General features: G+C 45.1%; 1 protein-coding gene across 1 annotated transcript in view; it reads left to right on the plus strand.

Moving 5' to 3' along the window:
- Window positions 1-24,790, plus strand: part of cspg4ba (chondroitin sulfate proteoglycan 4ba) — an 82,724-nt gene that overhangs the window by 50,651 nt on the left and 7,283 nt on the right. The window contains exons 10-13 of the mRNA XM_082968738.1: window positions 3,035-3,233; window positions 8,023-8,154; window positions 23,073-23,245; window positions 24,252-24,435. Of these exons, the coding sequence (XP_082824864.1) occupies window positions 3,035-3,233; window positions 8,023-8,154; window positions 23,073-23,245; window positions 24,252-24,435 (688 nt within the window). The remainder of the gene's footprint in view (window positions 1-3,034; window positions 3,234-8,022; window positions 8,155-23,072; window positions 23,246-24,251; window positions 24,436-24,790) is intronic.

Genomic DNA, 24,790 nt, shown 5'->3' on the forward strand with positions numbered 1-24,790 from the left:
GTAAGGTCTACTACACCTGTTGTATTCAGCATTTCACGGTAAGGTCTACTACACCTGTTGTATTCAGCATTTCACTGTAAGGTCTACTACACCTGTTGTATTCAGCATTTCACTGTGAGGTCTACTACACCTGTTGTATTCAGCATTTCACTGTAAGGTCTACTACACCTGTTGTATTCAGCATTTCACTGTGAGGTCTACTACACCTGTTGTATTCAGCATTTCACTGTGAGGTCTACTACACCTGTTGTATTCAGCATTTCACTGTAAGGTCTACTACACCTGTTGTATTCAGCATTTCACTGTGAGGTCTACTACACCTGTTGTATTCAGCGCACGTGACAAATAAACTTTGATTTGAAGATACATCTAGGTATGTTATATATATATATATATATATATATATATATATATATATATATATATATATATATATATATATATATATATATTCTATGATAAGCTTCTGATTGATAAAAGCTATATGTGTTGTGTGGTTCTAGGAATGTTGTAGCTCGGAGACACAGAGAACAGACCAATGTCTTTCAAGTATTGGGGATAGATAGCTGGTATTGAATTGTGTCCACAAGGTGGCTCTCTGTAACCACTTTACTTAACGCTGCTATGGTTCTACTGTCCCCTCTACACCAGTTCTGGACTTACTGTTTGGAATAAAATAGTGGTATTACTTTAAATAAATTACACAACAACTAAATACATGACTCTGTTTTGAGAAGAAATGGACATAGAATTGTAATTTACTTGAGAAAGGGGAAATAACTAATTTTAGGTGAAACTGTTTTTAACACCAAGAACAGACAGGATACACCGACATGAATTTCCCTTAGACTTGAATCACGCAAACGCATTCATGTTCTATTGTGACACGCATTCGTGAGATTCAAACCTTGTGTTTTCTGTCTACGGAATTAGTTCACTGCACCCCAAGGATGGAGCTAAAATACCATTGTTTTATTACACATATAAAGCTGTTCATTTTAGTCTATTCAAACAGACCCCGTTTCAAAGTAAACAAGAAGTGATTATGATCAGGTGAGGCCAATTAGTGGGCGCAGCTATCACGTCTGAACACACTTAACAAGATAGAGGATAGAGAGATGTATATGTTTTTAAATAAACACAATGGTACACGAGGGCGTGCTAAACAACAGTGCTGCGGTCATGGGTACGAGGCTGAGCCGAGCTTGCTTCTAGCCAAACCAAACCAAACGTTAGGCTAAAAGCAAGGGAAGATAATGTCTTGATGCTTTTTTTTGGGTTTTTACAGTGGAGATCAAGTTTATGAATTGTCTGGCTGGCTGTGCTGATGGGACACTGGATGAGGTTGGATTTATCAAATGGAACCAGAAAACAAGATACCCATTTTTGCATCATAGGCTTTATTTTTATTTTTTTTTACAACGGTGTGGTCTGAACAATGCTTGTTTTGACCAACCTGTTGTAGAATAACGTTCTTAGAACGTTACTAAAGTTTTCTTGTATACTACAGCATTATATACTAAGCACTGAACGTGATCGAGGGATAGGACAGAGTGTAAACTGGAGTATTTTATATATATATATATATATATATATTTTTTTTTTTAATGTGGGATTGGTTGATTCTGATATTTTCCAAGTGGGGAAACTCAAAGCCTATTTTTCTACGAGTTTTCAAGTCAGAAATGTCAGAGTTCCCGAGTTGTCTTTTTAAAAGTGTTTTTTTTTTTAGTTCTCACATGAAAAGACAAACTACAAGTCAGAGGTCACTCCAGTGTTAATTACTGTTGTTAGTGCTGTTTTTCAAATACCACTTATGTGCACAAAGCAGGCTTCACTTAGTAACTTGCTTCCAATAACAGTTGGGTCTTGGCTGGGTTACAGTAAAGCCCTTTGTGACGTATGGTGTTGTGAAGAGGGCTTTTTAAACAATGTGGGAGTAAGATGTATATTGGAATTCACCAATTAAAATATGTTGAAAACAAAAGGCCTTTAAATGTGATTTTGATTGGTTGTTTGCTAAGGTGTGGATGGGGTCAGTGACAGATATAAGGATTTGATTGGTTCCCTCCTCAAGGTTGTGTGATTTTGATTGGTTGTCTCCCCAGGTGTGGATGGGGTCAGTGACAGATATAAGGATTTGATTGGTTCCCTCCTCAAGGTTGTGTGATTTTGATTGGTTGTCTCCCCAGGTGTGGATGGGGTCAGTGACAGATATAAGGATTTGATTGGTTCCCTCCTCAAGGTTGTGTGATTTTGATTGGTTGTCTCCCCAGGTGTGGATGGGGTCAGTGACAGATATAAGGATTTGATTGGTTCCCTCCTCAAGGTTGTGTGATTTTGATTTGGTTGTCTCCCCAGGTGTGAATGGGGTCAGTGACAGATATAAGGATTTGATTGGTTCCCTCCTCAAGGTTGTGTGATTTTGATTGGTTGTCTCCCCAGGTGTGAATGGGGTCAGTGACAGATATAAGGATTTGATTGGTTCCCTCCTCAAGGTTGTGTGATTTTGATTGGTTGTCTCCCCAGGTGTGGATGGGGTCAGTGACAGATATAAGGATTTGATTGGTTCCCTCCTCAAGGTTGTGTGATTTTGATTGGTTGTCTCCCCAGGTGTGGATGGGGTCAGTGACAGATATAAGGATTTGATTGGTTCCCTCCTCAAGGTTGTGTGATTTTGATTTGGTTGTCTCCCCAGGTGTGAATGGGGTCAGTGACAGATATAAGGATTTGATTGGTTCCCTCCTCAAGGTTGTGTGATTTTGATTGGTTGTCTCCCCAGGTGTGAATGGGGTCAGTGACAGATATAAGGATTTGATTGGTTCCCTCCTCAAGGTTGTGTGATTTTGATTGGTTGTCTCCCCAGGTGTGGATGGGGTCAGTGACAGATATAAGGATTTGATTGGTTCCCTCCTCAAGGTTGTGTGATTTTGATTGGTTGTCTCCCCAGGTGTGGATGGGGTCAGTGACAGATATAAGGATTTGATTGGTTCCCTCCTCAAGGTTGTGTGATTTTGATTGGTTGTCTCCCCAGGTGTGGGTGGGGTCGGTCACAGAGATCCGCTCTGAGGACCTGGATGCCCAGGATGAGGACACGCCCCCTGAGGAGCTGCAGGTGATCGTGACTCCGCCCTCGAATGGCCACCTGGCGCTGAAGAGCGCCCTCGCCACGCCGCTCCTGAACTTCACCCTGCAACACATCCATCTGGGACAGCTGCTGTTCGTCCACAGTGGTAAGACCTGATCCTAAACCAGAGGGGTATACTGTAGTAGTAGATACCAGAGGGATATACTGTAGTAGTAGATACCAGAGGGGTATACTGTAGTAGTAGATACCAGAGGGATATACTGTAGTAGTAGATACCAGAGGGATATACTGTAGTAGTAGATACCAGAGGGGTATACTGTAGTAGTAGATACCAGAGGGGTGTACTGTAGTAGTAGATACCAGAGGGATATACTGTAGTAGTAGATACCAGAGGGATATACTGTAGTAGTAGATACCAGAGGGGTATACTGTAGTAGTAGATACCAGAGGGGTGTACTGTAGTAGTAGATACCAGAGGGATATACTGTAGTAGTAGATACCAGAGGGGTGTACTGTAGTAGTAGATACCAGAGGGATATACTGTAGTAGTAGATACCAGAGGGGTATACTGTAGTAGTAGATACCACAGGGGTATACTGTAGTAGTAGATACCAGAGGGGTGTACTGTAGTAGTAGATACCAGAGGGATATACTGTAGTAGTAGATACCAGAGGGGTATACTGTAGTAGTAGATACCAGAGGGGTGTACTGTAGTAGTAGATACCAGAGGGATATACTGTAGTAGTAGATACCAGAGGGGTATACTGTAGTAGTAGATACCACAGGGGTATACTGTAGTAGTAGATACCAGAGGGATATACTGTAGTAGTAGATACCAGAGGGATATACTGTAGTAGTAGATACCAGAGGGGTGTACTGTAGTAGTAGATACCAGAGGGATATACTGTAGTAGTAGATACCAGAGGGGTATACTGTAGTAGTAGATACCAGAGGGATATACTGTAGTAGTAGATACCAGAGGGGTGTACTGTAGTAGTAGATACCAGAGGGATATACTGTAGTAGTAGATACCAGAGGGGTATACTGTAGTAGTAGATACCACAGGGGTATACTGTAGTAGTAGATACCAGAGGGATATACTGTAGTAGTAGATACCTGTAGTAGTAGATACCAGAGGGGTATACTGTAGTAGTAGATACCAGAGGGATATACTGTAGTAGTAGATACCTGTAGTAGTACATACCAGAGGGGTATACTGTAGTAGTAGATACCAGAGGGGTATACTGTAGTAGTAGATACCAGAGGGATATACTGTAGTAGTAGATACCTGTAGTAGTAGATACCAGAGGGGTATACTGTAGTAGTAGATACCAGAGGGGTATACTGTAGTAGTAGATACCACAGGGATATACTGTAGTAGTAGATACCAGAGGGGTATACTGTAGTAGTAGATACCAGAGGGGTATACTGTAGTAGTAGATACCAGAGGGGTATACTGTAGTAGTAGATACCAGAGGGGTATACTGTAGTAGTAGATACCAGAGGGGTATACTGTAGTAGTAGATACCAGAGGGATATACTGTAGTAGTAGATACCAGAGGGATATACTGTAGTAGTAGATACCAGAGGGTTATACTATAGTAGTAGATACCAGAGGGCTATACTGTAGTAGTTGGATATATTAGTAGATACCAGAGGGGTATACTGTAGTAGTAGATACCAGAGGGATATACTGTAGTAGTAGATACCACAGGGGTGTACTGTAGTAGTACATACCAGAGGGATATACTGTAGTAGTAGATACCAGAGGGATATACTGTAGTAGTAGATACCTGTAGTAGTACATACCAGAGGGGTATACTGTAGTAGTAGATACCAGAGGGGTGCACTGTAGTAGTACATACCAGAGGGATATACTGTAGTAGTAGATACCAGAGGGATATACTGTAGTAGTAGATACCTGTAGTAGTAGATACCAGAGGGGTATACTGTAGTAGTAGATACCAGAGGGGTATACTGTAGTAGTAGATACCAGAGGGGTATACTGTAGTAGTAGATACCAGAGGGATATACTGTAGTAGTAGATACCAGAGGGGTATACTGTAGTAGTAGATACCAGAGGGGTATACTGTAGTAGTAGATACCAGAGGGGTATACTGTAGTAGTAGATACCAGAGGGGTATACTGTAGTAGTAGATACCAGAGGGGTATACTGTAGTAGTAGATACCAGAGGGGTATACTGTAGTAGTAGATACCAGAGGGATATACTGTAGTAGTAGATACCAGAGGGGTATACTGTAGTAGTAGATACCTGTAGTAGTAGATACCAGAGGGGTATACTGTAGTAGTAGATACCACAGGGGTGTACTGTAGTAGTAGATACCAGAGGGGTATACTGTAGTAGTAGATACCAGAGGGGTATACTGTAGTAGTAGATACCACAGGGGTGTACTGTAGTAGTAGATACCAGAGGGGTATACTGTAGTAGTAGATACCAGAGGGGTATACTGTAGTAGTAGATACCAGAGGGGTATACTGTAGTAGTAGATACCTGTAGTAGTAGATACCAGAGGGGTATACTGTAGTAGTAGATACCAGAGGGGTGTACTGTAGTAGTAGATACCAGAGGGTTATACTGTAGTAGTAGATACCTGTAGTAGTAGATACCAGAGGGGTATACTGTAGTAGTAGATACCAGAGGGGTATACTGTAGTAGTAGATACCAGAGGGGTATACTGTAGTAGTAGATACCAGAGGGGTATACTGTAGTAGTAGATACCAGAGGGGTATACTGTAGTAGTAGATACCAGAGGGGTGTACTATAGTTGGATGTAGTACATGTAAAGGGTTCCACATGGAACCCAAAAGGGCGAAGAACCCTTTTACATTCTAGATATATAGGAGTGTTGGATCAGGTCCCCCCCCCCCGCCCATATAGTCATATTCATTATGATCTAGGATCAGGTCCCCCCCCCCCCCCGTCCATATAGTCATATTCATTATGATCTAGGATCAGGTCCCCCCCTCCGTCCATATAGTCATATTCATTATGATCTGGGATCAGGTCCCCCCCTCCGTCCATATAGTCATATTCATTATGATCTAGGATCAGGTCCCCCCCTCCGTCCATATAGTCATATTCATTATGATCTAGGATCAGGTCCCCCCCCTGTCCATATTGTCATATTCATTATGATCTAGGATCAGGTCCCCCCCGTCCATATAGTCATATTCATTATGATCTAGGATCAGGTCCCCCCCGTCCATATAGTCATATTCATTATGATCTAGGATCAGGTCCCCCCCCCCCCGTCCATATAGTCATATTCATTATGATCTAGGATCAGGTCCCCCCCCCCCGTCCATATAGTCATATTCATTATGATCTAGGATCAGGTCCCCCCCCCCCGTCCATATAGTCATATTCATTATGATCTAGGATCAGGTCCCCCCCGTCCATATAGTCATATTCATTATGATCTAGGATCAGGTCCCCCCCCGTCCATATAGTCATATTCATTATGATCTAGGATCAGGTCCCCCCCTCCGTCCATATAGTCATATTCATTATGATCTAGGATCAGGTCCCCCCCCCGTCCATATAGTCATATTCATTATGATCTAGGATCAGGTCCCCCCCTCCGTCCATATAGTCATATTCATTATGATCTAGGATCAGGTCCCCCCCTCCGTCCATATAGTCATATTCATTATGATCTAGGATCAGGTCCCCCCCTGTCCATATAGTCATATTCATTATGATCTAGGATCAGGTCCCTCTCTCCGTCCATATAGTCATATTCATTATGATCTAGGATCAGGTCCCCCCCCTCCGTCCATATAGTCATATTCATTATGATCTAGGATCAGGTCCCCCCCCCCGTCCATATAGTCATATTCATTATGATCTAGGATCAGGTCCCCCCCCCCCCCGTCCATATAGTCATATTCATTATGATCTAGGATCAGGTCCCCCCCTCCGTCCATATAGTCATATTCATTATGATCTAGGATCAGGTCCCCCCCCCCGTCCATATAGTCATATTTATTATGATCTAGGATCAGGCCCCCCCCCCCCCCCCCCGTCCATATAGTCATATTCATTATGATCTAGGATCAGGTCCCCCCCTCCGTCCATATAGTCATATTATTTATGATCTAGGATCAGGTCCCCCCCTCCGTCCATATAGTCATATTTATTATGATCTAGGATCAGGTCCCCCCCTCCGTCCATATAGTCATATTCATTATGATCTAGGATCAGGTCCCTCTCTCCGTCCATATAGTCATATTCATTATGATCTAGGATCAGGTCCCCCCCCTCCGTCCATATAGTCATATTCATTATGATCTAGGATCAGGTCCCCCCCCTGTCCATATAGTCACATTCATTATGATCTAGGATCAGGTCCCCCCCTCCGTCCATATAGTCATATTCATTATGATCTAGGATCAGGTCCCCCCCCCCCCCCCCCGTCCATATAGTCATATTTATTATGATCTAGGATCAGGTCCCCCCCTGTCCATATAGTAATATTCATTATGATCTACGATCAGGTCCCCCCCCGTCCATATAGTCATATTCATTATGATCTAGGATCAGGTCCCCCCCCTCCGTCCATATAGTCATATTCATTATGATCTAGGATCAGGTCCCCCCCCTCCGTCCATATAGTCATATTCATTATGATCTAGGATCAGGTCCCCCCCCTCCGTCCATATAGTCATATTCATTATGATCTAGGATCAGGTCCCCCCCCCGTCCATATAGTCATATTCATTATGATCTAGGATCAGGTCCCTCCCCCTGTCCATATAGTCATATTCATTATGATCTGAAAGGCTAAACTGATCCTAGACCATTACTCCTACTCTGAGACGCTTGATAACTACGAGCCCTTGAAGCTTATCGTCTTTGGGGCAGAAAGGGAATCAGATCTGTTTGTTTTATTTGTGTCGTTGCCACTAAAAGGTGCCATGTCTGGAGGGTTCAACTTCCAGGTGAACGACGGAGTGAACTTTGCCCCTCGACAGATCTTCAGCATCACAGCCAGCGCCCTGGTCCTCAGCCTGGAGATCAACAGACCTCTCAAGGTGTTCCCAGGTAACTAACTCCTCCCTTTAATAAAAGGTAGTTCCTCCTCTTAACTAGATATCTCCTCCCTGGTAACCCTGGTAACCCTTTAAGCAGGTTCTGTAGCTTCTCCCCTTAGCAACGTGAGGTGCGTTCAAGTTCGCTTGAAGTTTTACTACGTTGCGGAACGGTTTGTACTGAACGACACGTTTCCCCCCACCAAAAAAAAACGTTCTTGAACAGATTTTTAAGGTACGTTTGCTCCCGTTTGATGGGTGTGGCGAGGTGTGGCTTGAAGCAATGAGTGACGTATTTAAAAAGAAGTGGTCATGCTGACAGCGTTCCCCAACCCACAACCCAACACAATTTTTTTTTTAAAACTGGCCGTTCAGTACAGCACTGTTTCCGTTCAATTGAACGTTCCAGAATATAAAAACGTTCTGAACGCAGCTCTGGTACTCAATCTGGAGAACAACAGTCCCTTCAAGGTGTTCCAAGCACTGGAGGCTGGTGGGAGCAGCTATAGAAGGCCGTGTTTATTGTAATGGCTGGAATGGACTACCCGGGTGACCCACAGTAACCCCTCATTTAGATAGGCCTACTGCATTCGCCCAATCACCAGTGGTGTAAAGTACTTAAGTAAAAATACTTTAAAGTACTACTTAAGTCGTTTTTTGGGGGGGGTATCTGTACTTTACTATTTATATTTTTGACAACTTTTACTTCACATCATTCCTAAAGAAAATAATGTACTTTTTACTCCGTACATTTTCCCTGACACCCAAAAGTACTTGTTACAATTTTAATGCTTAGCAGGACAGGAAATGGTCCAATTTACACACATCCCTGTTCATCCCTGCTGCCTCTGATCTGGAGGACTCACTAAACACAAATAATTCATTTGAAAATGATGTCTGAGTGTTGGAGTGTGCCCCTGGCTATCCATACAATTGTGCCATCTAGTTTTCTTAATTTAAGGAATTTGAAATGATTCATACTTGTACTTTTGATACTTAAATATATTTTAGCAATTACGTTTACTTTTGATACTTCAGTATATTTAAAACCAAATACTTTTAGACTTTTACTCAAGTAGTATTTTACTGGGTGACTTTCACTTTTACTTGAGTCAATTTCTATTTAAGGTATCTTTTACTTTTACTCAAGTATGACAATTGGGTACTTTTTCCACCACTGCCAATCACAAATGGACTCCTAGCCTCTACCCCCATATGCACTGGTAGAGATGTGAAAGGCAATGGAGGCTCCTCAGAGGAGGAAAAGGGAGGATCTTCCTCAGTGAATTTAATAAAAAAGTGAAACATTAAAAAAGTTTAGATAAACTATACTAAATGTATTCACTTGACCAAATAATTGATTAAAACGCACTGTTTTGTAATGAAGGTCTACAGTAGCCTCAACAGCACCCTGTAGGTTAGCACCATGGTGTAGCCCGGAGGACAGCTAGCTTCCGTCCTCCTCTGGGTACATTGACTTCAAGACAAAACCCAGGAGGCTCATGGTTTTCCCCCCCTTCCATAGACTTACACAGTAATTATGACAACTTCCAGAGAACGTCCTCCAGCCTATTTGGTATTTGGTATTTTATTAGGATCCCCATTAGCTGTTGCAAAAGCAGCAGCTACTCTCCCTGGGGTTCCACACAAAACATGAAACATAATACAGAATTACATAATACAGAAGAACATCATTAGACAAGAACAGCTCAAGGACAGAACTACATACATTTTTTTAAAAGGCACACGTAGCCAACATATCAATCTATACACACAAACTATCTGGGTCCAATAGGGGAGAGGCGTTGTGGCGTGAGGTGTTGCTTTATCTGTTTTTGAAACCAGGTTTGCTGTTTATTTGAGCAATATGAGATGGAAGGAAGTTCGTATCAGAGCTCTTGCAGCATGAACTGACATGTTGTCCAGCCAATGAAAGGATCAGAGAATGAATCTAGTACTGAAAGCATAAGCTACAGCTAGCTAGCACTGCAGTGTATAAAATGTGGTGAGTAGTTGACTCGAAGAGAGAGAAAGACAATAGTTTTTTTAACAAATTAATTTCTTTCCGAAATGAAGGGCAAGCGAGAGAGAGAGAGAGAGAGAGAGAGCTAGCTATATTTCGTAGTATATATTTCTTTTCACTTTCACTTCCTTAGCTAGCATCGAATGCAGCTGAACATACCTTTGTCCAATAGAAACTCTTGTTTGCAACTGTTGGACTAATGATTACATCCTACATCAGCTAGAGGCATGGTACGACGCGATATTGAATGTGTCACGATCTTTCATCAAAAATTCTCTCGACCTGTGTGCTCCTACGTAGTAAACTTTCATTCATAGGCTAAGTTGTAGCAACCTCGTGATGGGTATTAGGGAAATTTAGAGTATCATGTAATAGCCTAAATATATCGATGTTATGTTGAGCTGGGTGAATGGAATATGATTGACAAGTCATACATTATGCTGTAATAGAAAATAAGTCCATGCTCATAATAAAAAAATCATCCAACCCTCATCTTAAACGGCAACAAACCCCACTGGTGGAATGACTAAATAGATGAGTCAGATATATATTTTAGAATGTGTATAAATTGAACTTCCTCATTCTGGTCAAATGCTACAGTCTGTGACTGGTTGGGTTTTAAACAGGAAATCTACCATTGACCAAAATAGCTATTTTTACACTTAAGAGTCTCATGTATGGCTAAATACAAAGATGGTTGGTAGCATCTGTGTACAAGTCCGCCACGTATAAATCCACTGTAACGGGCGTCGTGAGGATTAGACCAAGGCGCAGCGGGAACGTCTATACTCATCTTCTTTATTAAATCAAAAGAAGGAAAAAACTAACAAATCACGTATACAAAACAACGAACGCCACTAAACAGTCCTGTCAGGTGCTACAGACACTAAACAAGGAGACAACTACCCACAAATCCCATTACAAAAACACCCCTAAACATAGGACCTTCAATCAGAGGCAACGAGGGACAGCTGCCTCCAATTGAAGGTCAATCCAATGAACTAAACATAGAAATAGATAGACTAGACTGAACATAGAAATACACTAACATAGAACATAGACCAAAACCCTCGGAACACTCTAAACAAACACCCCCTTTTACATAAGCGCATAGATCAACAAACCCCGAGACACTCTAAACAAACACCCCCTGCCACGTCCTGACCAAACTACAATAACAAAAATACCCCCTTTACTGATCAGGACGTGACATCCACAGTTTCGTCATTGCGTTCTATAACTGTTCTGAAAAGATCAACTGAACCCAACAGCTCTCTCTCTCTCTCTCTCTCTCTCTCTGTCTCTCTCTCTCTCTCTCTCTCTCTGTCTCTCTCTCTCTCTCTCTGTCTCTCTCTCTCTCTCTCTCTCTCTCTGTCTCTCTCTCTCTCTCTCTGTCTCTCTCTCTCTCTCTCTGTCTCTCTCTCTCTCTCTCTGTCTCTCTCTCTCTCTCTCTCTCTGTCTCTCTCTCTGTCTCTCTCTGTCTCTCTCTCTCTGTGTGTCTCTGTCTCTCTCTCTGTCTCTGTCTCTCTCTCTGTCTCTCTCTGTCTCTCTCTCTCTCTCTCTCTCTGTCTCTCTGTCTCTCTCTCTCTCTCTGTCTCTCTCTCTGTCTCTCTCTGTCTCTCTCTCTGTCTCTCTCTCTGTCTCTCTCTCTCTGTGTGTCTCTGTCTCTCTCTCTCTCTCTCTCTCTCTCTGTCTCTCTCTCTCTCTCTCTGTCTCTCTCTCTCTGTGTGTCTCTGTCTCTCTCTCTCTCTCTCTCTGTCTCTCTCTCTCTCTCTCTGTCTCTCTCTCTCTCTCTGTCTCTCTCTCTGTCTCTCTCTGTCTCTCTCTCTGTCTCTCTCTCTGTCTCTCTCTCTCTGTGTGTCTCTGTCTCTCTCTCTCTCTCTCTCTGTCTCCCTCTCTCTCTCTGTCTCTCTCTCTCTCTCTCTGTCTCTCTCTCTGTCTCTCTCTGTCTCTCTCTCTGTCTCTCTCTCTGTCTCTCTCTGTCTGTGTGTCTCTGTCTCTCTCTCTGTCTCTCTCTCTCCCTCCATTTTCTTCTTATTTTTATTCAGTTTAGTCGCATGATTTATCAATTTACAGGACGTTTGTCAAGCATCTGTGCAGCTAGACTTATTTGCCTCATCCTCTCTCAACCCTACCGTTTTTTAATTCCTCATCAATCCAAAGGGGATTTAACAGTTTTTACAGTCATTTTCTTAGTAATGGGCGTGTGCTTATTAGTAACTGGGATAAGCAATTTCGTAAATGTGTCAAGTGCAGCGTCTGGTTGCTTCTCATTACACACCACAGACCAGCAAATATTCTTTACATCATCAACATATGAATCACTACAAAACTTATTGTATGACCTCTTATACACTATATTAGGCCCAACCTTTGGAACTTTGGTTTTCCTAGATATGGCTACTATATTGTGATGGATTTTGTATTGTGCTTTAGAGCAGATTTCTGTTTTTTTTTAAATATTTATTTATTTAAGTGAAAATCAGTACATGTTGATGATTTAATTCCTGTGCTGTTTGTAAAATACCCTGGTAGGTTGACTGATAATCTGAACCAGGTTTCAGGCACTGGTTTACAGTTTGAAGCTTATTCTTGAGTGGACAGTTTGATGAAAGTCAGTCAATATTTAGGTCTCTGTCTCTGTGTGTTTTTAAAATCTCTCTCATTATTTCAAATGTTGTTCGGTTGAAGTCAACCGTACCACAGGAAGTAGTATTCTTTGTATCAGTCTTTTTTCTTCTTCTTTTTATTTCCCCTTTAATATTGAATGTCAATGTTTTAGTTCCTTATTTTGACAGTAATATTGACCATACCAGGCAGTGATGAAACCAGTCAGGATGCTTTCGATGGTGCAGCTGTATAACTTTTTGAGGATCTGAGGACCCATGCCAAATCTTTTCAGTCTCCTGAGGGGGAATAGGTTTTGTCGTGCCCGCTTCACGACTGTCTTGGTGTTTTTGGACCATGTTAGTTTGTTGGTGATGTGGACACCAAGGAACTTGAAGCTCTCGGACCTCCTGGTTTATACTGTCAAGAGGACACCTACCCTCTCTGAAGCCTAGGGCCAACATTGAGTAACTTCTACACCCAGAACCAAATCTAATGTTCGCTATGTCACAAGAGACTAAACATTGAGAGCCTCCACCCAACACTAGCATGGTCTTCTACGGTCCATAACCTACTTATCTATTCAAACTAATTTAATAGTCAATAATCCATTTGAATGAATAATTCAGGGGACTAGCTCAGCAAGACCACTTTGCAGTGAGTCGTTGTTAAACCAGCAAAAGGTCCCAGACTAGTAGACGCATCATCACTTCAACTGGGATGGAGTCATCATTTCATCACTGCTTTATTTTGGAACAGATGATTCATACTCTACTTTTAATACACAGACTGACCGACCCAGCTAAATAGAGACTGACCGACCCAGTTAAATAGAGACTGACCGACCCAGTTAAATAGAGACTGACCGACCCAGTTAAATAGAGACTGACCGACCCAGCTAAATAGAGACTGACCGACCCAGCTAAATAGAGACTGACCGACCCAGTTAAATAGAGACTGACCGACCCAGTTAAATAGAGACCGACCGACCCAGTTAAATAGAGACTGACCGACCCAGCTAAATAGAGACTGACCGACCCAGTTAAATAGAGACTGACCGACCCAGTTAAATAGAGACTGACCGACCCAGCTAAATAGAGACTGACCGACCCAGTTAAATAGAGACTGACCGACCCAGCTAAATAGAGACTGACCGACCCAGTTAAATAGAGACTGACCGACCCAGTTAAATAGAGACTGACCGACCCTGCTAAATAGAGACTGACCGACCCAGTTAAATAGAGACTGACCGACCCAGCTAAATAGAGACTGACCGACCCAGCTGAATAGAGACTGACCGACCCAGTTAAATAGAGACTGACCGACCCAGTTAAATAGAGACTGACCGACCCAGCTAAATAGAGACTGACCGACCCAGTTAAGTAGAGACTGACCGACCCAGCTAAATAGAGACTGACCGACCCAGCTATATAGAGACTGAATGACCCAGCCCTGTACTTTGTTTACGAACTAGCACACACACACACACACACACACACACACACACACACACACACACACACACACACACACACACACACACACACACACACACACACACACAACACACTACACACCTTAGCCGGAATGGCTTGGCTCAGGCTGTGGAGTCTGGTTTGTGAGTTAGGTGGGGATGGATGATGGTAGACATGGGTTCAAATGCTATTTGAAATCGTATCATGTACTTTAGCTGTGCTTGATTGAGTTTGCCTCCTGCAATCGAACCAATAGAATAGTCCCAAAAGGGCAAACTCCGCCCTATCTGGCATTTCAGTCAGGCTACAGAAAACGCTAAAAGTATATGAAACATTTCAAATAGTAGTTGAACCCAGGTTCTGATTGATGTGTTGTTAATGACCAGCTGGCACAGCGGGCTGGGGGTTTCCAGGCACTGGATGGATGAGTGGGTTCTTAAAGGGCAATCCGCAGTTGAAGCAATAACAAATAACAAAGCCGTCACCCCGCCGTTTAGGATGATGGGCCTGTGGAAATGTAACCGCTCTTAAATTCATAGACAGAGCTATTGATGCAAGGACTGACCATCAAAGATATCAAAATAACATTTTAACCCTCTTTTTCTTCCCAATTTCGTGATTACGATCTTGTCTCATTGCTGCAACTCCTCAACGGGCTCGGGAGAGGCGAAAGTCTTGTCTTGCGCCCTCCGAAACATGACCCGCCAAGCCGTGCTTCTTAACACCCGCTCGCTTAACCCGTGTTGTGTTGGAGGAAACACTGTTCAACTGACAACCGAAGTCAGCCTGAAAGGCACCTGGCCCGCCGCAAGGAGTCGCTAGAGCGCAATGAGCCCGAGAGGCTTGTTACAACTTAATTTCAGGGCCGGCATTATCAACAGGACTTAAGGGGCTTAGCCCGCCCTGCCGTACCTCCTTGCCCGTCCAAATTAAATATTTAAATATTTAAAATTTATTTCACAGAGATGGTGCCAATAGAAAGACACCTCAATTTCAGATAAATCATGAGAACAAGGGAAGAAACAGCGCCCCTCTGTATCTGTATGTGTAGCCCATGTATCTGATACTGTCTGGACAAAAATAGTATTTGCATGTAATACTCTTTTTGTCCAGAGAGCATCAGATACATGGGCTACCTACAGTAAGACAGAGGGGCGCTGTTTAGCACGCTCGGATGCTTTCTGCATTGGAGATAGCAGTTACAGCCACTTGCGATTTGAAGTTGGCGGATACACAGTGTACTGTTCAGATGCTGGAATTATTTTGGATGAACATGCAAAAGGTAACCTACTTTTTGTTTGACAATTAGATGAAAAACATCATGACTGGTTGTGTTCATGCCACATTAAAAAGGTAATACATTTTTTACAGTTAAATGACATGTCTTTATTGTAAAGAACTGCTAAAGCAGTCATTTGGACTCTTCATGAATTTAAAAACAATATTACTCTGCCAAGTCAAGCGTGTGCACACAGGTGGTCCCATGAAAAAAACATGCCCCTCCCCCCCCCAAGGAAATCAAATGCCCATCCAACTGATTTGTTCTGGCGCCGGCCCTGCTTCAGCTTTAAGCACAAAGTGATTTTGTCCGTCTGTGACCAAGAGAAAGTGGTCTTAGTTCAATTCTATTAAATTATTTTGTCGTTTTGTTTTATGTTGAGAACTCGAAAAACGAGTATTGTTGCATCTGCTAGATTCTCCAATTTTGTAAGCACAGCTGTGAGTTTGACAGACACAGGAAATCGTTCCTTTGTCTGGATAGGACAGAAAATGTGACACGTCACTCCCTATGCAAATGTAGGGTCTGAAACTTCCAGTCAGCCCTGCTGGGAGAGCAGAGAGATGTGGCTTTCTTGTATTATAAGACACTTACACTTATTATACGACATTTACAGAGCGCTTCTGAGAACCGGTCCAGAAATGCTTTAAAATCCCCCAAAATAGGGGACTTAACGTCTATTTGAGGCTATAGAGTGTTTGCTTACATTTCCAATGTTTACAAACATTGGAGTAAAACAAGCTCAGTATTTTGGGTTGTGGTGGGGCAGGACACTTTAACTAAGCCCAGGGGGCATTTATAAGAGACATTGTAAAATAATAAATGAGTATATTTCACTACGTCCAGAAATGGATGTAGCATCTTTAAGGGGCCGTGTCTGTTTGTGCCTCCTCTACTACTGTTTACACAGCTGATAACGTTTCTCAACCTCTATGAAACTTCTCGTTTTTCTAGCTTTATGATATACTGTAAAGCTTTCCATCAACACACAAGTTGACTACTCTGCCGCCGACTCCGCTCTGCCGCCGACTCCGCTCTGCCACCGACTCCTCTCTGCCGCCGACTCCGCGCTCCGCCGCCGACTCCCCTCTCTGCCGCCGACTCCTCTTTCTGCCGCCGACTCCTCTCTCTGCCGCCGACTCCTCTCTCTGCCGCCGACTCCGCTCTGCCGCCGACTCGGCTCTGCCGCCGACTCCTCTCTCTGCCGCCGACTCCTCTCTCTGCCGCCGACTCCTCTTTCCGCCGCCGACTCCTCTCTCCGCCGCCGACTCCGCTCTGCCGCCGACTCCTCTCTCTGCCGCCGACTCCGCTCTGCCGCCGACTCCGCTCTGCCGCCGACTCCTCTCTCTGCCGCCGACTCCTCTCTCTTGCCGCCGACTCCTCTCTCCGCCGCCGACTCCCCTCTCCGCCGCCGACTCCTCTCTCTGCCGCCGACTCCTCTTTCTGCCGCCGACTCCTCTCTCTGCCGCCGACTCCTCTTTCCGCCGCCGACTCCTCTCTCCGCCGCCGACTCCCCTCTCCGCCGCCGACTCCCCTCTCCGCCGCCGACTCCTCTCTCTGCCGCCGACTCCTCTTTCTGCCGCCGACTCCCCTCTCTGCCGCCGACTCCTCTCTCTGCCGCCGACTCCGCGCTCCGCCGCCGACTCCTCTTTCTGCCGCCGACTCCTCTCTCTGCCGCCGACTCCGCGCTCTGCCGCCGACTCCTCTCTCTGCCGCCGACTCCTCTCTCCGCCGCCGACTCCTCTCTCTGCCGCCGACTCCTCTTTCTGCCGCCGACTCCCCTCTCTGCCGCCGACTCCCCTCTCTGCCGCCGACTCCCCTCTCTGCCGCCGACTCCCCTCTCCGCTGCCGACTCCGCGCTCCGCCGCCGACTCCTCTCTCTGCCGCCGACTCCGCGCTCTGCCGCCGACTCCTCTCTCTGCCGCCGACTCCTCTCTCTGCCGCCGACTCCTCTCTCCGCCGCCGACTCCTCTCTCCGCCGCCGACTCCTCTCTCTGCCGCCGACTCCTCTTTCTGCCGCCGACTCCGCTCTGCCGCCGACTCCTCTCTCTGCCGCCGACTCCGCTCTGCCTCCGACTCCTCTCTCCGCCGCCGACTCCCCTCTCTGCCGCCGACTCCTCTCTCTGCCGCCGACTCCTCTCTCTGCCGCCGACTCCGCTCTGCCGCCGACTCCGCTCTGCCGCCGACTCCTCTCTCTGCCGCCGACTCCGCGCTCCGCCGCCGACTCCTCTTTCTGCCGCCGACTCCTCTCTCTGCCGCCGACTCCGCGCTCTGCCGCCGACTCCGCGCTCTGCCGCCGACTCCTCTCTCTGCCGCCGACTCCTCTCTCTGCCGCCGACTCCTCTTTCTGCCGCCGACTCCGCTCCGCCGCCGACTCCTCTTTCCGCCGCCGACTCCTCTCTCCACCGCCGACTCCTCTCTCCGCCGCCGACTCCCCTCTCCGCCGCCGACTCCTCTCTCTGCCGCCGACTCCTCTTTCTGCCGCCGACTCCCCTCTCTGCCGCCGACTCCGCTCTGCCGCCGACTCCGCTCTGCCGCCGACTCCTCTCTCTGCCGCCGACTCCTCTTTCTGCCGCCGACTCCTCTTTCTGCCGCCGACTCCGCTCCGCCGCCGACTCCTCTTTCCGCCGCCGACTCCTCTCTCCACCGCCGACTCCTCTCTCCGCCGCCGACTCCCCTCTCCGCCGCCGACTCCTCTCTCTGCCGCCGACTCCTCTTTCTGCCGCCGACTCCCCTCTCTGCCGCCGACTCCGCTCTGCCGCCGACTCCGCTCTGCCGCCGACTCCTCTCTCTGCCGCCGACTCCTCTTTCTGCCGCCGACTCCTCTCTCTGCCGCCGACTCCTCTCTCTGCCGCCGACTCCCCTCTCTGCCGCCGACTCCTCTCTCTGCCGCCGACTCCTCTCTCTGCCGCCGACTCCTCTCTCTGCCGCCGACTCCGCGCTCCGCCGCCGACTCCTCTTTCTGCCGCCGACTCCCCTCTCTGCCGCCGACTCCCCTCTCTGCCGCCGACTCCCCTCTCTGCCGCCGACTCCCCTCTCCGCTGCCGACTCCGCGCTCCGCCGCCGACTCCTCTCTCTGCCGCCGACTCCCCTCTCTGCCGCCGACTCCCCTCTCTGCCGCCGACTCCCCTCTCCGCTGCCGACTCCGCGCTCCGCCGCCGACTCCGCTCTGCTCTGTATTTTATTCATATTGTAGTTTTGATTTTCAAAAGTGTGTGTATAACTAGGTGCAGTGATTGAAACTCCTCATGACGCACTAAAGCAGAACAGCCATTATGTGCTTTTCCAAGGTCCCATCCTTGTAGGTGGTCTACATTTAGTTCCTGTATAGAAACCATGGTCAGAAATAAGCCTGTCGTCTCTGTTTTTATATAAACTAAAGCAGACAATAGTGTTGATCTAGATGTGGTCGTGTATTTCTCCTTGTGGCGGTGTACTGCTTGTATCGAAAGAGGCCACCCACACACTATAAACATACTATAAACAAGAGTCCCTGGAGAGGAAGGAGGAAGGAGGAGAGAGGAGGAGGGGTGGGAGAAAGGGAAGGGAGGAATGAACATCACTCTGTTTGCTCATCACCCTCCTCTGTTTCATCATCTCCTCCGTCGTCAGACTTCTCTCAGTAGAAGGTTGTTTGCGTTATATGACTTGTTTATATCACAAGGTTCCAAAATGTGTTTGTGGGTGTGATGTCTTTACCACACTGTTTTTTAAAAATGTTTTAAAGATCAAAAGAGTTTTCCCTCTGTTTTCACATAGCATTTCACACTGCACAGCAATATGTTAAGCACAGTCTGGAGTCAACAGCCTTCGGAGCATAACTTAAATGAGGACACTCAATACCACCACACCTTTTAAACTGCGTGGTCAGACTGGTCCTTGTTTTTTGTTGGAAGTGGTGAGATTATGACGAGGATCACCCATAATAAAAGTGTACCTACACATTTGGAAAAACACTTAGCCTATATAACAATGACCATAACTATGGCTTCCCTTCAGAAGATCCACGTAAAATGTGTAGTATTTTCAAACACCAAGTTGTTGTGACATACAGCGCCTTCGGAAAGTATTCAGACCCCTTGACTTTTTCCACATTTTGTTTTGTTACAGCCTTATTCTAAAACGGATTACACACAATACCCCATAATTACAAAGTGAAAACAGGTTTTCAGAATTTTTGCAAATTTATAAAAAGAAATGTAAAACAGATACCTTATTTACATAATTAATCAGACCCTTTGCTATGAGACTCGAAATTGAGCTCTGGTGCATCCTGTTTCCATTGATCATCCTTGAGATGTTTCTACAACTTGATTGGAGACCTCCTGTGGTAAATTCAATTGATTGGACATGATTTGGAAAGTCACACAGCTGTCTATATAAGGTCCCACAGTGCATGTCAGAGAAAAAACCAAGCCATGAGGTAATATGTACATGTAGGTAGACTTATTAAAGTGACTATGCATAGATGATAACAACAAAGTAGCAGCGGTGTAAAAGAGGGGGGAGCAATGCAAATAGTCTGGGAGCCATTTGATTAGATGTTCAGGAGTCTTATGGCTTGGGGGTAGAAGCTGTTTAGAAGCCTCTTGGACCTAGACTTGGCGTTCCGGTACCGCTTGCCGTGCGGTAGCAGAGAGAACAGTCTATGACTAGGGTGGCTGGAGTCTGACAATTTTTAGGGCCTTCCTCAGACACCGCCTGGTATAGAGGTCCTGGATTGCAGGAAGCTTGGCCCCAGTGATGTACTGGGCCATTCTCACTACCCTCTGTAGTGCCTTGCGATCGGAGGCTGAGCAGTTGCCATACCAGGCAGTGATGCAACCAGTCAGGATGCTCTCGATGGTGCAGCTGTACAATCTTTTGAGGATCTGAGGACCCATGCCAAATCTTTTCAGTCTCCTGAGGGGGAATAGGTTTTGTCGTGTCTTGGGGTGCTTGGACCATGTTAGTTTGTTGGTGATGTGGACAGCAAGGAACTTGAAACTCTCAACCTGCTCCACTACAACACCCTCAATGAGAATGGGGGCATGCTGAGTCCTCTTTTTCCTAGAGTCCACAATCATCTTCTTTGTCTTGATCACGTTGAGGGAAAGGTTGTTGTCCTGGCACCACATGGTCAGGTCTCTGACCTCCTCCCTATAGGCTGCCTAGTCGTTGTCTGTGATCAGGCCTACCACTGTTGTCATTGGCAACCTTAATTATGGTGTTGGAGTCGTGCCTGGCCGTGCAGTCATGAGTGAACAGGGAGCACAGGAGGGGACTAAGCACGCACCCCTGGGGGCCTCCGTGTTGAGGATCAGCGTGGCAGATGTGTTGTTACCTACCCTCACCACCTGGGGAAGTCCAGGATCCAGTTGCAGAGGGAGGTGTTTAGTCCCAGGTGTTTAGTCCTTAGCTTATTGATGAGCTTTGAGGGCACTATGGTGTTGATCGCTGAACTGTAGTCAATGAACAGCATTCTCACATAGGTGTTCCTTTTGTCCAGATGGGGAAGGGCAGTGTGGAGTGGCAATAGAGATCGCATCATCTGTGGATCTGTTGGGGTGGTATGCAAATTGGATTGGGTCTAGTTTTTTTGTTGTTGATAAATGGTGTAATGTGAGCCATGACCATCCTTTCAAAGCACTTCATGGCTACAGATGTGAGTGCTATGAGTCGGTAGTCATTTAGGCATGTTACCTTAGTGTTCTTGAGCACAGACACTATGGTGGTCTGCTTAAAATATGTTGGTATTACAGACTGACAGGGAGAGGTTGAAAATGTCAGGGAAGACACTTGCCAGTTGGTCAGCGCATGCTCGCAGAACACGTCCTGGTAATCTGTCTGGGCCTGCGGCCTTGTGAATGTTGACCTGTTTAAAGGTCTTACTCACATCGGCTGCGGAGAGCGTAATCACACAGTCTTCTGGAACAGCTGGTGCTCTCATGCATGTTTCAGTGTTATTTGCCTCGAAGCGAGCATAGAAGTACTTTAGCTCGTCTGGTAGGCTTGTGTCGCTGGGCAGCTTTCGGCTGTGCTTCCCTTTGTAGTCTGTAATGGTTTGCAAGCCCTGCCACATCCGACGTGCGTCAGAGCCAGTGTAGTATGATTCGATCTTTGTCCTGTATTGAAGCTTTGCCTGTTTGTTGGTTTGTTGGATTTGATGGATTTCTTATAAACTCCCGGGTTAGTGTCCCGCTCATTGAAAGCGGCAGTTCTAGCCTTTAGCTCAGTGCGGATGTTGCCTGTAATCCATGGCTTCTGGTTGGGGTATGTACGTACGGTCACTGTGGGGACGACATCATCGATGCACTTATTGATGAAGCCAATGACTGGTATGGTGTACACCTTAATGCCATCGTAGGAATCCCGGAACATATTCCAGTCTGTGATAGCAAAATAGTCCTGTAGCTTAGCATCTGCTTCATCTGACCACTTTTTAATTGATCTAGTCACTGGTGCTTCCTGCTTGAATTTTTGCTTGCAAGCAGGAAACAGGAGGATATAATTATGGTCAGATTTGCCAAATGGAGGGCGAGGGAGAGATTTGTATGCATCTCTGTATGTGGAGTAAAGGTGGTCCAGAGTTTTTCCCTCTGGCTGCACATTTAACATGCTGATAGAAATTTGGTAAAACGGATTTAAGTTTCCCTGCATTAAAGTCCCCGGCTACTAGGAGCGTCGCCTCTGGGTGAGCGTTTTCTTGTTTGCTTATGGCGGAATACAGCTCATTGAGTGCTGTCTTAGTGCCAGCCTCAGTCTGTATTGGTATGTAAACAGCTACGAAAAATACAGATTCAAATTCTCTTGGTAGATAGTGTGGTCTACAGCTTATCATGAGATACTCTACCTTAGGTGAGCAAAAGCTCTAGACTTCCTTAGATATCGTAAGCCAGCTGTTATTTACAAAAATACATAGTCCGCCACCCCTTGTCTTACCAGACGCTGCTGTTCTATCCTGCCGGTATATCGTATAACCAGCCAGCTGTACGTTGATAGTGTCGTTGTTCAGCCACGACTCCGTGAAGCATAAGATATTACAGTTTTGAATGTCCTGTTGGTAGTTTAATCTTCCGCGTCGGTCATCAATTTTAATTCTCCAAAGATTGCACGTTTGCTAGCAAAATGGAAGGCAGTGGGGGTTTATTCGATCGCCTACGAATTCTCAGATAGCAGCCCGCCCTCTGGCCCCTTTTTCTCCACCTCCTCTTCACGCAAATCACGGGGACCTGGGGCCTGTTCCCGAGAAAGCAGTATATAATTCGCGTCGGACTCGTCAGACTCGTTAAAGGAAAAAAAGGATTCTGCCAATCCGTGGTGAGTAATCTCAGTCCTGATGTATAGAAGTTTAGTTTAGTTTTTATTTTCGGTCATAAGAGATGGTAGCGGCAACATTATGTACAAAAATAGTAAAAAAAAAAAAAAGTTACAAACAACGCAGATAAACAAACAAAAAAACAATAGGACTGGTAAAACGTCAGCCTTCTTCTCCGGCGCATGGTTACATCCTCCATGGGTCCATATGTTGGAGCATTTATTTACTGATATTGTTTCACCATAAACAGGCTCTACTACACCAATCACCCAGGAGGACCTGCAGGCGGTGACTAATGACAAGAGCGACACATCCAACCGCACCATTACCTTCAACGTGATTCGTCGACCAAAACTAGGCAGACTGGTGACAGTGCTGGCTGATAATTTCACTGTTGACGTCTCCTCCTTCACACAGACAATGGTAAGAGCAGAACCTAACAACTAACCAGAACCTGAGGTGGTAGTAGTAGAAGTGCTGATTTAGGATTAGTTTTCATAATGAATAAGATTATTTGGACAGGTGAGACCAGGGCCCATATTCCTACAATTGAGTTGGAGCGCTGGTAAAGTTTTGCCTTTTAGATCTACAATTAATATGATTAAATAGACAGATCCCGGACCAGCACTTGATACATACAGTAAGAGTGTGCAAAGCTGTCATCAAGGCAAAGGGTGGCTACTTTGAAGAATCTAAAATAGAAAATATTTTGATTTGTTTAACACTTTTTTTGGTTACTACATGACTCCATATGTGTTATTTCATAGTTATTTCATTGTTTTGATGTGTTCACTATTATTCTGCAATGTCAGAAAATAGTTAAAAAAAATATATAAAAAAAATAAGAAAAAACCTTGTAATTCGTAGGTGTGAACCAAATCTTTTGACTGGTATTGTATGGCCACAGTAGTTTCTATGATAAGACATAACAAGACTCTTCTTGCACTGTTTGGGAGAGTGTATTCTGATTCATTTGTTCAGTAAAACAATATTTTACGGTGAGAAGCAAACAGAAGGAAACTCCACAGGATATAAATTCCTATTCAAGCCGAAACAAATGTTGTTTGGCCTTGACAGGAAGCGTGGTCAGTGTTTTTTGATTGGATAAGGCCTCAGGTCACACTCTCTACAGCTGAGTACATAGACATGCATTATACATATGTTTCTATTCTGAATATCAACCACAGATTTTTTCTAGCGGAAGAAGCAACTCATGTGAAGTGTTCATGTCTTGAATTATTCGTTGATGACTAAAGTTCTGATGCTCAGTGTTTTGTCTAACGCTTTATTTATTTTTTTGGTTACGTTAAAATGGGGATACAAAAGTGGGGCCAAATGTAGGTTACAAAAGTGGGGAAATTCCCGGGCTTGCCCTTCCGATTCATAGTAACACCAGCCTTCACTGATTTCTGGTCTCTCTGTGTCTCAGGTGGACCAGCGGGAGATTCTGTACATCCAGAGTCTTGTGGCGTCGGTTGGCTGGTCCGCCATGGACTCAATGACCTTCTCAGTGTCCTCACCTCCAGCTTCCCTGGAGAACGAGACCTTCAAAATGGACATCTCCTACGAGAATGCTGGACCCGACCGAAAGACTCTGCTCCTCGCTAACACAGGTGGGCCGTTGGTGAATCATTGATGATGTACAACAACAGGACATTATGTTGTTAATTTAACTTTCCATGAATATTATACAATTAAGGGGTATGAAATATTAGCAACATATTTATTTTTTTAACCCATAGGTGTTCCCGCTTATGGAGGACCAAAGCTGCCAAAATTAGAGTTAAATTAATAAATAAAACACACAAATAGATAAATGCAAAGATAAATGGATAAATTAATAAATGGATAAATAAATAAATGAATAAATGGATGAATGATTGCACACACAGTGCATTTGGAAAGTATTTAGACACCTTGACTTTTTCCACATTTTGTTTACGTTAGTCTTATTCTAAAATGGAATAA

This window comes from Salmo salar, chromosome 24, assembly GCF_965601325.2.
Source record: "Salmo salar chromosome 24, fSalSal1, whole genome shotgun sequence".
NCBI classification, from domain to species: Eukaryota; Metazoa; Chordata; class Actinopteri; order Salmoniformes; family Salmonidae; genus Salmo; species Salmo salar.